At 47.6% G+C, this 13,229-nt stretch overlaps 1 protein-coding gene across 3 annotated transcripts in view; it reads left to right on the top strand.

The window, feature by feature from the left end:
- The window catches only part of LOC106908549 (receptor-type tyrosine-protein phosphatase mu-like), a 121,473-nt gene that overhangs the window by 96,550 nt on the left and 11,694 nt on the right, over positions 1-13,229 (top strand). For 2 of the 3 annotated variants that reach the window (XM_088013254.1, XM_088013252.1), the window contains 3 exons: positions 2,620-2,732; positions 3,404-3,478; positions 7,199-7,392. In XM_088013254.1, the coding sequence (XP_087869380.1) occupies positions 2,620-2,732; positions 3,404-3,478; positions 7,199-7,392 (382 nt within the window). Of the gene's footprint in view, positions 1-2,619; positions 2,733-3,403; positions 3,479-3,750; positions 3,778-5,433; positions 5,446-7,198; positions 7,393-13,229 lie in introns of all 3 variants that reach the window. The other variant, XM_088013253.1, reaches the window with a different exon arrangement.

The following is a 13,229-nucleotide window of genomic DNA, read 5'->3' as shown; positions in this document are numbered from 1 at the left end:
GCTGCGATACGTCACAGCGTCCGCCATATTGAATGTGGCATCTCTCCCAGTAAGCTAATACAGGTAAAAGGACCGAACTTCACAAAGTGCCGTTCTACAAAGTATTTTAAATTAATTCCTGTCATTGACACATTTTCTCACACATTAATATATTTGGTAATCAGAGAAATGACTAAAGAGAGTTTCTAACTTTTGATGTGATTATTTAATTGTTTTGGGGCATTTCTGAATAAAGAGCTCAATGTTTTATTTGGTAGAAATTATTCTGATCATTTTTATATTAACATTGATGAACAGACATTTTTAGTGTTTTATTAAAGAATATATTTACATGATTCCATAATTTAATATCTAAAAATATGAAGAAAATCTTTAATTTCCTTTTATTTTTTTATGTTTTATTATAACGACAATAAACTTTGATAAATCAGTTATTGTAAAACATTAATTACATATTTTTTTTAATACAGTATGATATGTTAAGTATGGACAGCAAAGACAGAGAAAAAAATCTAACAGAGTAAATGATCCACACAGCACAGCTCCGTTCGCCCTGCTGCCACACACAAGATGGCGGCGACGTAACGTAGGACTCGGTGCTCAATGAAGCGTCTACAAATTCATGTCTATGTGCAGAAATCCTGGGGCTGTTAGCAGCGCCTCAACAGTGAATGCAGGGAACACTGCCTCCTGGTGGTCAGGAGGATGCAGCTGCTGGAGGTCAGAGGTGTTTGCTTCATTCTGAACTGAGAGCTGCTTTAGGAGCATCATGATCAGAACCGGATCAGAACCACACACACGTGGACCTGAAGGACTTCTTCCTAGCTTGAGCAGAAACATGGAGGTATCATCAGCATCGAAACGCACATTCCAGAACCGGACACAGGATGTAGCGCCAAGGTCAGGTTGGACACTGACCCATTGACTCCTGGTCCCACCTCCTGGTTCCACCTCCTGGTCCCACCTCCTGGTCCCAGCTCCACCTCCTGGTTCCACCTCCTGGTCCCACCTCCTGGTCCCACCTCCTGGTCCCAGCTCCACCTCCTGGTCCCACCTCCTGGTCCCAGCTCCACCTCCTGGTTCCACCTCCTGGTCCCACCTCCTGGTTCCACCTCCTGGTTCCACCTCCTGGTTCCACCTCCTGGTCCCACCTCCTGGTTCCACCTCCTGGTCCCACCTCCTGGTCCCACCTCCTGGTTCCACCTCCTGGTTCCACCTCCTGGTCCCAGCTCCACCTCCTGGTCCCACCTCCTGGTCCCACCTCCTGGTTCCACCTCCTGGTTCCACCTCCTGGTTCCACCTCCTGGTCCCAGCTCCACCTCCTGGTCCCACCTCCTGGTCCCACCTCCTGGTTCCACCTCCTGGTCCCAGCTCCACCTCCTGGTTCCACCTCCTGGTCCCACCTCCTGGTTCCACCTCCTGGTCCCACCTCCTGGTCCCACCTCCTGGTTCCACCTCCTGGTTCCACCTCCTGGTCCCAGCTCCACCTCCTGGTCCCACCTCCTGGTCCCACCTCCTGGTTCCACCTCCTGGTCCCACCTCCTGGTTCCACCTCCTGGTCCCACCTCCTGGTCCCACCTCCTGGTCCCACCAGATTAATTAGGCCGATGCGCTCGCTGGCGTTTTGGGAGAGCAGCAAAGACGAGTTGGTGTTGTTGCTGTTTGTATGTTGGGCTCTGAATCAGAGAAGAAGAGCAAGTGAGACATGAGGGGGTGGAGGGCAGCGCCTCGCCTGGGGGCTCTTTCAGCGTCCTCCATGTTGACCCGGCGCGTACGCCGCGCTGCGCCTTTAAAAGCCCGCTCTGCTATTTCTATATCTGCTCTCAGGTCGGGGTTAAACTCTGAGCAATCGGACAAATGGATTTTCTTTCCTCAGAATAGAAAGAAACAAGCAGAGAGGAGGCAGACCGAGGACCAGATCAGGAAACACGTTTTCCTCTGCAGTGGTTCTGCAGCATCCGGAGATAGTTAAAGGGAGGCAACCTCTACAGGTCCATCAGAACCACCAGAACCTGGAGAGGTCCACCAAAGGACAACCCTTCTTGGGGTACCAGACTGCAGTCAGGTTCAGTCCAAACTGAGCTGTTGCTCTCCAGAACATTTCACAGAACCTGGAACCCGTGTGGGTTTGGTTCTGCTAAAGGGAATCCATGAAGCCCGATTGTTAATGACAGACACACGGAGCAGAACCGCAGGCTGGGTCCTACCCGTCTCTTATCCAGAACATTCCACATTAACACACCCATAAAACCACCTTAAGATCCAAGCAGCTGATTCAACTGGACCGAACCAGATCAGAATCACATTAGAACCATTAAGTTCTGCTTGACTTTGTTCTGATTCTGATTGGATTTAATCTGGATCTAGCTGGTTCTACTGGTTCTAATGAAGCTGGAATCTGTTCTAGGCTGATTTTAGTGAAATTTTTCTCTTTATTTACTGATCACATTCAATGAACATCAAGTCCAAACGGCTCCCTCTGGTGGAGGAGTCCAGAGTTAGTGGTTCCCTGGGTTCAGTTGGATTTGGCTGGTCAGATGGATCCTCAGGCAGTGGTCCATCTGGGTCCATCTGGGTCCCAACAGAGACTCAGGTCAGCCCCATCGCCTCTGTCTGCAGGAAGTTGGCCAAGAAGAGGAAGGAAACACTGAGCTCCAGACAGGAAATGACTCTGATGGTGAACAGCTCCCAACACACAGCCATGGTGGACACACACACTCTGAACGGCCACAGTGAGTCCACACACACACACACACACACACACTCTGAACAGCCACAGTGAGTCCACACACACACACACACACACACACAGTCTAACTGGCATAAATCTGACTAAAAGCCAGGTGGACAGATGGGGACATGAGACATGTTCATCTCATCATGTGGGTGTAGTCATCATGTGGGTGGAGTCATCATGTGGGTGGAGTCATCATGTGGGTGGAGTCATCATGTGGGTGGAGTCAACATGTGGGTGGAGTCATCATGTGGGTGGAGTCATCATGTGAGTGGAGTCATCATGTGGGTGGAGTCATCATGTGGGTGGAGTCATCATGTGGGTGGAGTCATCATGTGGGTGGAGTCATCGTGTGGGTGGAGTCATCATGTGGGTGGAGTCATCGTGTGGGTGGAGTCATCGTGTGGGTGGAGTCATCATGTGGGTGGAGTCACCATGTGGGTGGAGTCATCATGTGGGTGGAGTCATCATGTGGGTGGAGTCATCATGTGGGTGGAGTCAACATGTGGGTGGAGTCATCATGTGGGTGGAGTCAACATGTGGGTGGAGTCATCATGTGGGTGGAGTCATCATGTGGGTGGAGTCATCGTGTGGGTGGAGTCATCATGTGGGTGGAGTCATTATGTGGGTGGAGTCATGGCGTTGATAAATTCTGCTCTGTCTCTGCAGCCATGTCGTCTCCATCTTCTTTCACCCTGAAGACAAACACCATCAGCACCTCCGTCCCCAACTCCTACTACCCAGGTAACCTTCACAGCAAGATATATGGTCAGTGAATGCATCACACTGACAGTGAATGCATCACACTGACAGACGGCAGCACAGAGTCGTCTCTAGGTCCAGATTTATGAATCATTCGGTGTAAATGATGAACTTTCAGCTGAATTTACTGAAATTCCTCGGTGTTTCAGCTGCCAGCCACACCCACAACGCTCAGTCGCGCTGTGGTCCACTGACTCGTCTCTTTGTCCTGTCTTTCTCTCTGTCTGTCTGCTGCTCTTGTGTCCTGATGGCAGACCCATTTGTACCAACAGCCATCTTGGGTGAGACTCTCTTCCTTGTTTTCTCTGCAGGAGGTTAGCGTTCAGGTTTACTGGTAGACAGACCAGAAGAAGACAGGCAGACAGACAGACAGACAGGAAGTGGACTGGCAGGTGAAGGGAGAGGACGGACAGAAAGAGAGACAGGGATTCTCTGGCTTCCATCCATTCCTGCTTGCTTGTTCAGCTGCTTTTGTTTTGTTTTTATTCTCTTTATTTGATTTTAGTGACCAGTTCTTCCATCTTTACTGTTTTATCTCCAACAGTTTTGCTTTTACTTTTGAACTTGAATTAAGTTCCTTCATGTTTTTCTTTGGTTGAAAAGACTCAGTTTGTTTCGTCTTGTTTTATTTGAAATTTAGAATAATTGTTCTGGTTCCTTGGTTTTCACCCTGTTTTCTTGTTTTGTGACTAAAACTATGGTGGGCTTCACTCCATCCCCACATCCACAACATTCCTGCGTGTCGTGTTGACGTCACGTCTGTTTGTGACCTTCAACCTTTGCATGGACACAACACGCTCTGGTGGACTTTGGGAGTGGGAATAACACAGGAGCTTTTTTACTTCCTCATCTTCAGCGTAAAATCTGAATGAACTGAGAATAATAATAATGGAGCGCTCACTAACCTGTGATATTTTCTAGCAAATGTCAACAGTTGGTTTGAGTTTGGATCAGTTTTCTGTTTGACTTGTCTGATTTAAAGAACCTCTAGTTACCACAGGAGCCTGTCAGTAGTTGGACCTATGGGTTCATAGCTTCAGTCCAGGACACAGAGCGATAGTTTGAACAGAAACCATGCCTTTAACTGTCCACCATGACCGCGCTGTGTTTAATCAGATGGAGCTCCCATCGGCCCCAGCTGAACATGCCAAACACCTACAGGACATCCAGAGTCCTCCCAGCCTGTTGACTCATTAGTTGACCCCCTTCATGGAAACATTGCTGGCACTGCACCCCGATCACCACCCAGGACCCCAAACTGAAGCTTTCAGCATGCGATCTTCCACAGTCTTTCATGCTCCAGCTGAGGAACCTCCTGCATTGCAGACACTCCAGAAACCACCAAGCGCTGATTCTAGTGCCCCATAAGGGTCTTTGTCCAGTGTGAAGGGGTCCTCCAGCATCCTGGAAGTCCTGTGATCAGTTTCATCCAGACATTAACAATCTTCTGATGGACAACGTTCAAAGACATTTCTTAGTAGCAATTAATGTCTCCTATTTCCTGTTGAAAACAAGATATATTTCCTTTTGTGCCTTTGGCCTAACATACTCCTCTCTGACCTAAAATAGCCCCAATATGCCTCAGCTAAAATTTAGGATATGTCAGTGGACAGACAGGCAATAGAAACTTTGCTTAGCTAGTTAGAGGAGCAGGAATCCGAGGACAAACTGGGTGGTTCAGGATATTAGCCAAGTTAGCTAGGTTGGTCATGTTACTTAGGTTAGCAAAATCAGCTAGATTGGCTAGGTTAGTGAGGTCAGCAAGGTTAGCTAGGTTAGCTAGGTCAGGGTTAGCTATTCTCTGGTAGAAGGGTCCGGGGTTCAGCAGAGCTCCTACAGTGTTTGGTACTAGCTGTGTTAGCAGCTAGCTAAAAGCTAAAGTTGTTGCTCATCTCGTGTCTCCTCTCTTCTTCTCTTCTTTCTGTCTCTGTGTAAAGTGCCCATTAATGGTAAGTGGTTAAATTTGGGGCTGACTAGGGGGGGGGCTCGTGTTTGGGGGTGTCACCACTTTGCATGGAGCCACACCCATTACCTGCTGTGATGTCATCATTAGTATGGCAGAGCTTCATTTGTACCCTCTGTCATGATGTCACAACCCAAGCCCCTCCCATCATCCTGTATTTAACCAATCAGCTCATTTGATGTCTTATGATTGGTTGTTTCATCCATCCAATCACCAGCCACCACCGCCATCGCCTGGTCCATCTTCCTCACCTTGACTGGTTGGACTGTTCAGGTAGAGAGCTTCTGATTGGTCAGTTAGCCCCCAGGCTAGCCAATAAGAACAGCTAGAGAGCGTAGTGAAAGTTGTGTCCGCCCTTTGCTGAAACGTCCCTGCCAGAGTTCTGGACGGGTTTAGCTCTGATGTCCACTTCACGACCAAGGTTTGTTCTTTTCCAGGACTCTGAACTCTGCTCTGTTCACACTGCCACTCCAAGAACCCAAACTGTTCTGGTCCCATTCACACAGGCAGAACCAGGCTGTTCTGGACTGGTACAGTTTTACTCTTTGTACCGGACCGTGCTGGATCTGGACTGAATGTAGACCAGTACCCTTACTGGGACTAAAGCTGGGATCTTTGGCCGCAGTGTGGAAAGAGTCCATCATCATCCTCTGTCCAGACATGTAATGTGATGTCATTCATCTGTGTTGTCATGGTGACAGTCTTGTAGGAGTGGATGTGGACCAGAACTTTTCCTTGGTTCTGGACAGACTCAGTGCAGACCGGTTTCTCTAAATGAAGCTTGACTCACTCGCTCCAGACTTTGACTAGACCACATTTGACTCTCTAATCAGACCAATTTACATGTGGAAGGTTTCCTCACAGAACCAAGGAGCTTGACAGAGCAGAGGGAAAGAGAACCGCAGCAGCTGGAGATGGAGCAGATGATGAAGTTCTGGTTCCAATAGAACCGAGTCGACCTGACCCAGATGTGGGAAAATGACCTAAATTGGTTTGGGAATAAAACAATTTCAAAAACTCAGGGCTTCAGTCACAACCATGAAGGAGAATAGTTTGAAGCTTCTTGGTTATTGACAAGGTTATTGGAGGAACTCTGTGGTCCAGGAGGAGCATCGTTTGAACAGGAGCTACGGGTTTGGGATTAGGGATTAAGGAAGGGCTCTCTGTAGGCAGGGGCTGGGATCAGATTCTGGCTATCTGGGAAACTCAGAAGAGGTCGGTGTAGATGAGCCAGCTTCTGGACCACCTGGGGGGTTTGATGGTCTGGACCCAAGCCGTGAAGTGAGTGAAGGTACAGAGAGGCGATGCTCGGGTTGATCCACTCTGGATTAAAACCTGAAGGTCCTCCAGGACCAGCAGGACGGGTTGTTGGTGCTGGAAGTGAAGTTCTGAGGTCTTCCTCTGGAGAGGACATGTGGTTTGTGTCTCCTGAAGGAAAGTCCAGTCAGTAGAGATGTCTTCTCAGGAGCGGATGGAGCTCTAGAGGGTTCTCCTGGTTCTGTGGGGAACGGCCTTCATCAGTGTTCACCCAGTCAGAGTCTGTCCAAAACAAAGCTTCAGCATCAGATTTTGTGTCTCAGATCATCTTCAGAACCCGGCCTTCAGACCGAACCGGATCTGGTCCAGCTGGATCATTAGAAATGAACAGATTCTGGTTCTATCTGGGTCAGCCTGGTCCAGTCCGTTACGTGTCCACACTGACCTGCTGTCTGATCCGTCCATCTTCTGTTCCTCTGCAGACGACAGCAGCCACACCATGACCAGTGAAACCAGCAGCCTGGTCCAGTCCCACTACAAGCAGCGGGAGGCGGAGCGGGAGGCGCTGCCCTACCAGACGGGTCAGCTGCACCCGGCCATCCGGGTCGCTGACCTGCTGCAGCACATCACCCAGATGAAGTGTGCCGAGGGCTATGGGTTCAAGGAGGAGTACGAGGTGAGAACACGACTGTCTGACCCAGCTGACATCAAACGGATCAGAACCGGTGGGGCTCTGCTCGGCCCTGGTGGAATGGTTCCTAGACTGAGTCAGAACCAAAACCTGCTCCGGTCCTCCAGGGTTACCATCACTCCTGGTAGAACTAAAACTAAAAGTTTCTGTAAAGGAGGCTGAGGCGAGGCATCAGCAGGGGAACCAGAACCGCCCAGGGAGTCTAACGGACTGGCCCAGTTTCACACCCTGCCATCATGCATCCATTGCTCAGGTCTGCTTCAGTTCTGATCCGGCCCATTCTTACTCCTCTGGGTTCCCTGGCTGTGTGCTGCAGCCACATTGTGTGAGTCCAACGAGTCCAGTTCTGGTTCTGGTCTGAACAAACTAGGTCCTCTCTGTCCAAGTACTTCAGCAGTGGAGTGTGGTGCAGCCAGTTTCTGCCAGTCCCAGACAGAGATTTCTCTGGTTGGCTGATCCGATCAACGATCAATGATATCGATCCGTCAACCAGTCCAAGAACCAATCAGAGTCCTCCCTGAATGATCTGATCATCTGCTGAGAGGAAGTACATCAGTGATGATTAGTCTGGAGGTTCTGGAGGTTCTGGAGGAGGTGCAGTAAAAACTGAAACCACAGAAACTCCTTCCAATAATGTTCTCTAAAAGCTGCAGGTTGGAGCTTCTCGAAATCTGTGTGTGTGTGTGTGTGTGTGTGTGTGTGTGTGTGTGTGTGTGTGTGTGTGTGTGTGTTTGTCCATTTTAACAGGAGAAACTTACTAATGGATGTTACTTACCTGAACACACACACACTCACAGACATACATTATAGATCTTCCCTGCAGCTAATGGGCCCAAACAGGGAATGGCTCCAGTGTGTGTGTGTGTGTGTGTGTGTAGGTGTGTGTGTGTAGGTGTGTGTGTGTGTGTGTGTGTGTGTGTGTGTGTGCGTGCGTGTGTGTGTGTGTGAGCAGTGTGCTTGCGGGCTGCCCTCAGGGCTGATCCATTATACATACTGAATACACACTCAGAGTTTTCACTCTCCATTTGCAGAAAGTTATCAGCGAGGAGTTCTGTTCTGGTTCTACTCTGGTTCTGTTCTATTCTGGCCCGGTCTCTAGACGGAATGGCTCCCAGTTCACATCTCTCCACAATACCAGAGAGCATTTAGATTTTTTTTCATATACCGTATTTTCCGGACTATAAGCCGCTACTTTCTTCTTAAACTTTGAACCATGCAGCTTATATGTGGATTTTTCTTCAACCACCAGGGGGCTCTATAGCAGGAAGTGAATCATTGGAAATCAAAATTGGAAATAAAAGAAGAAAGCGCCATTAAAACGGAATTAGGTTTTAGTAGGGAATTGAAATTTGAGAATGTTTCTGATCAGTTAAACAGCATTGAGGGGAAAGAAGATTTTTCGTCTTTCTCATTATGAGAATTTGAGGCGTAGATATTATGATCCAGTAGATGGCAGTAGTGCAACAATAATGGCTGCCGTTGGACTCTAAAGAACAGGGGTCCCCAAGCTACGGCCCGCGGGCCGGATCCGGCCCGCCTCCTCATTTGGTCCGGCCCCCTGAACAATACCAGAGAGCATTCAGTGTTTTTTTTTCATATATATGTGGATTTTTCTTCAACCACCAGGGGCGCTCTTGAGCAGATATGAAACTTAGTTTCCCTCAATGGAATATATACTAGTCAGTACCAGTCACCGTTTCGCTCACGGTTTTTTTCCATTTGCATTCTGGGTAAAAATCTATCTACAAATGCGAATATGTCGTCGGCAGTAATCCAGCACCTCCCCCCCGGTCCACAGTTTCACTCACCCCCAGTCAACAAAAGTTTTCTAAGGTTTCTTTCTCGAAAAACTAAGACCGGCCCCCGACCAGAAAAGGGAACAGTTATGTGGCCCTCGCAGGAAAAAGTTTGGGGGCCCCTGCTAAAGAAGAACAAGCAGCAGAAGAAGAAGAAGAAGAAAGCGGCCATTTTCATTTAGCACATGCTAGTAGCAACACGAAGGATCAGCACTTTTACTGTTACAGTTTCCGTTCAGAAACTACCGTAATCAGTTCAGTTAAATCTAAACTTGGCACCTTTTTCTTTTTCAACCGTAATAAATGTGATATTCAGTTGACCTGTTGTGACTCAGATGTTGGCTGTCTCTGCTGCTGCTGCATCGCTGTGGAAAACCTGGAGCGGCAGAGAAATCTGAGGCTTATAGTCCGGAAAATACAGTATTTATTTCATTAATAGTGTTATTATTTATTTCCTGACTTTTGTTCTATGAAGAACCCAGAGAGGGTTATTTGATTGTTCCTTCTGGAAAACAATACATTTTTACATCTAGGCTCCTGCAGTCGTCACACTTTTTCTGTTCTCGGCCCCCAGCAGAGAAGGGGAAAGTTATGTGACCCTCACAGGAAAAGGTTTGGGGACCCCCCCCCCTCAGAGAACCCTCAGAGACCCCCGAGACCCTCAGGGTTAGGGTTAGGGTCGAGAACCCCTGAGACCCTCAGGGGTCAAGAAACCCGACCCTCTGAGGGGGGGTTCTCGACCCTGATGGAGACATCTTGTGACCGGCCGGGTGTCTCAGTCACAGAAATTAAACATAAACATGTCAGGATCTGCCTTTTCACCCAGATTTTCAGATCCATTTTGTGAAGTGAGTGATTTGTTGATGATTTGTTGATGAGGTGAGGTGAGATGGCCCCCAGTCGCCCCACTCATGACTCTTGTCTCCCTGGTCCCTCCATGCTTTTCTAATTAATCTGATTGGACAGCTCAACGAGGTAAGACTCCTTCCTGGTTTTCTGTGTTTGTCGTAGATTCGGGTTTAGCTAGCACCTTTGTTAGCACTCTGCTAGGCTAGCTCCACCCAGGCCCAGTTTGTTTATCTGCATTACATTACACACCAGTCTCCAGGGCAAACCTGAAACACGTCTGCACCCATCAGGATCTCTGTCTGATTCAGGGGATGTTCCTGGAAGACATGGGGTTAGGGTTAGTGCTGGTAGCATGGGTGTTAATGGGGGGGAAACCAGCACCACACCCACTAGTCAGCACCTCTGTACCAGCATGGAACTGGGTTCTTTTGCAGACTAGTGACAGAACTGGAAAGAGTTGATTTACAGGGCGGCCAGCAGAGAGCATCTGGCTTCCAGTAGCTGAGGGGCGTAATGGGTACCCTGTAAGTGGAGGCTATAGCTCTAGAGTTCCTGACTGTGAGAACGTTCCTGCATGCTTTCCTCTTTGTGTCTCTCCCCATTTCCTGTCTGATGATTGCCAGTAAAGGAAACCCAGTGACGGCTGTCCCCATGCTGGAACCATTGGGTCGTTGAGGAACCCCCAAACATCCAATTGACCCGTGTTGGAAACAGTCCAACATCCAAAGATCTCACAGGGACTGGACATCCTCACTGATGCACTGGTTCTAACACCTGTTCACTGGGATATCCGTCTCCTTCACCTGCCCTCATGCAGACCCCGTCCTCCCCATGACCCCTGAACCCCTGTGTGCCTCCATCAGTGCTGCTAATGCTCATCCTCTGTGCATGTTGATCGTCAGATGCTCCACTAGCTGCTTGAAGAGAGTATCACTCCACTACTGATGCCCCCTAGTGGACAGTTTGTGAATCTGATCATTTCCATCCCATGACTGGTCTGCATGAGGTCCCAGTTACATCCTACTGGGAGTTGAACTGGTTCTGTCAGTGTCCAGTGGTGGCTGGATCCAGCTGACCTCTGGAACCAGATGACTGGACTGGGTGTCAGATTGTCTGTTTATTCTTATTTTCACAGAAACTTTGGGTTTTTGGGTGTGAGGGTGACAGCTGTGCTCCCAGCCGGCTGGATGCTCAGAAGGTCTGATGAATACAGAGACTTCTAGATGACTCTAGTTCTGTTTCCACCACCAGGAGAACCTCCTGCTCCAGGACTCGGTTCAGTAGGAAGTTTCAGCAGCGCCACCGCTGGCGCCACTCCAGTCCTCTCCTCACCCAGGTCCTCCTAGTCCTGTCCAGCCAGGCACCCTGTTGGCCCCTGACCAACAGGGTGCCCACAAAATATATCTATTTTTTTTTTTCATAGAAATTTTTAAAAATTGGGGCTCGGTCAATTACAAATTTAATCATATAATGTTTTCTAAAATTGTTTATACCAGTAATAAATAAATGTTCCCCCTCCCAGACCAAAACACACATATCCATATTTGCCCTGAACCCCCCTGGATCTGCATGGAATGGTTTGTTCCTGCTTGGAGCGCTTGAGAGTGACGCTGTTCAGCAGCAGACAGCTACTATGCTGCTAAGAAAAGTTAGAAAGTCAGGTTTTCAAAAAATATAGGCAGAGAGAGAAAAAGGTAAAAGTGTAAATTTGTAACACAGTTTTTCTCCAAGAGAGGTGGGTAGACTGAATCAACCATTTAGCATAATTAGCTTAGCTACAGACTGTTTGCCTCCATTTCACTAGCATTTAATGAATTAAGGAAAATAATTACCAACATATTCATATATTTAACTTGTACCTTTTACCACTTAACAGATGAGTCAGTCAGCAGCAGCTCTAACCCACGTCCCTCCTGACCTGTTCTCTCCTGAGGGAAATTAAAGCTGCAGTAACTTCTATGTAAATGTTTTTTCACATATTTGTTAAAACTGTCATTATGTTGTGACAGTATGGCATAATTTGTGAAAAGTCTATTTCTTCTGCCTTTTAGGAGAGTTTTAGTGCTGTCAATCACCATCTCATGTGGTGCTGCTCATCCCCATGCTGCAGCTAGCTATAGCCTGTTGTGAATGCTCAGTCTAGTTAGCATAGCTACCAATGAGCACAGATAAATTATTTTCCTGTAATGATAAGTTGTTTCTCCCCCATTAGCACATTTAGCAGTGAGTGAATGAGGCTAATTGACAGCACTAAGACCCTCCTACTGGTTCTGATTGGTTGTTTTGGTCAGAATGGTGCATTACTTTAACCAGTAATGGTAATTCAGGAAGGAGGTGGAGGAGATTGATTGTTTCCACAGATTATCTGTCTCATAAACTGCTACATCATGACAGCTTTAACAAATATGGAGAAAACATATTTTTTATTAAAGTTATACTGCAGCTTGCATAAATGCAGCTACATAGCATTTTTAGAAGTCTGGATTGCTTTATGTGTATTTTGCTCGTTGCTATTGGGGAGAGACATTTCAGCAAGTAATAAAAAAAATTAAGCAACCTATTTGCATACTGTATGTGGACTGTTGCATGTAAAATGTAAATACTGTGTTAGTACCAGTATTGGACCAAAGACAGCGAGGCCTTTGCAGGCCTTTAAAATTGTGGCGCTTTCAATGGGTCAGACAGATTCGAGATATTTTAACAGCAGCTGGTCTGGGGGCCCAATTTAATGTTTTGTAATGGGGACCAAGATTCCTGGCGGCTCCCCTGGTTGCCATGGTTACATTGGTTGTCTAGATCAGGGGTCACCAACTCCAGTCCTCCAGGGCTACCATCCTGCAACTTTTAGATTCACCTCTGCTCCAAAATATCTGAATTCCCTCACCAGCATTCATTCCTCTCTGCAATAGGCTGGAAATGAGCAGTTTGTTTGATCCAGGTGTGTTTGAGCAGAGACAGCACTAAACCACAACATCCAAAGCATAAATACAGTTATATGCACAGTACTGCTGCTAACTTTCAAATGAATATAAATGTTTTCAGAAAGTCCCAGATTTCCTCACTAACTGGCAGCACAGAGTCCAGGATTTTATTGTCCAGCTGTTTGAGGGGAAGATGTCAGAGTGCAGTTTGTCCTCAACGCAGAAGAGATGAATAGTGATTTGTGTGTCAGTGTGG

Source organism: Poecilia mexicana, unplaced genomic scaffold (genome assembly GCF_051168715.1).
Source record: "Poecilia mexicana isolate PSO_F unplaced genomic scaffold, ASM5116871v1 scaffold_15, whole genome shotgun sequence".
NCBI classification, from domain to species: Eukaryota; Metazoa; Chordata; class Actinopteri; order Cyprinodontiformes; family Poeciliidae; genus Poecilia; species Poecilia mexicana.
Note: the sequence above shows the minus strand (reverse complement) of the source record. Positions and strands in the feature narration are given on the sequence as shown.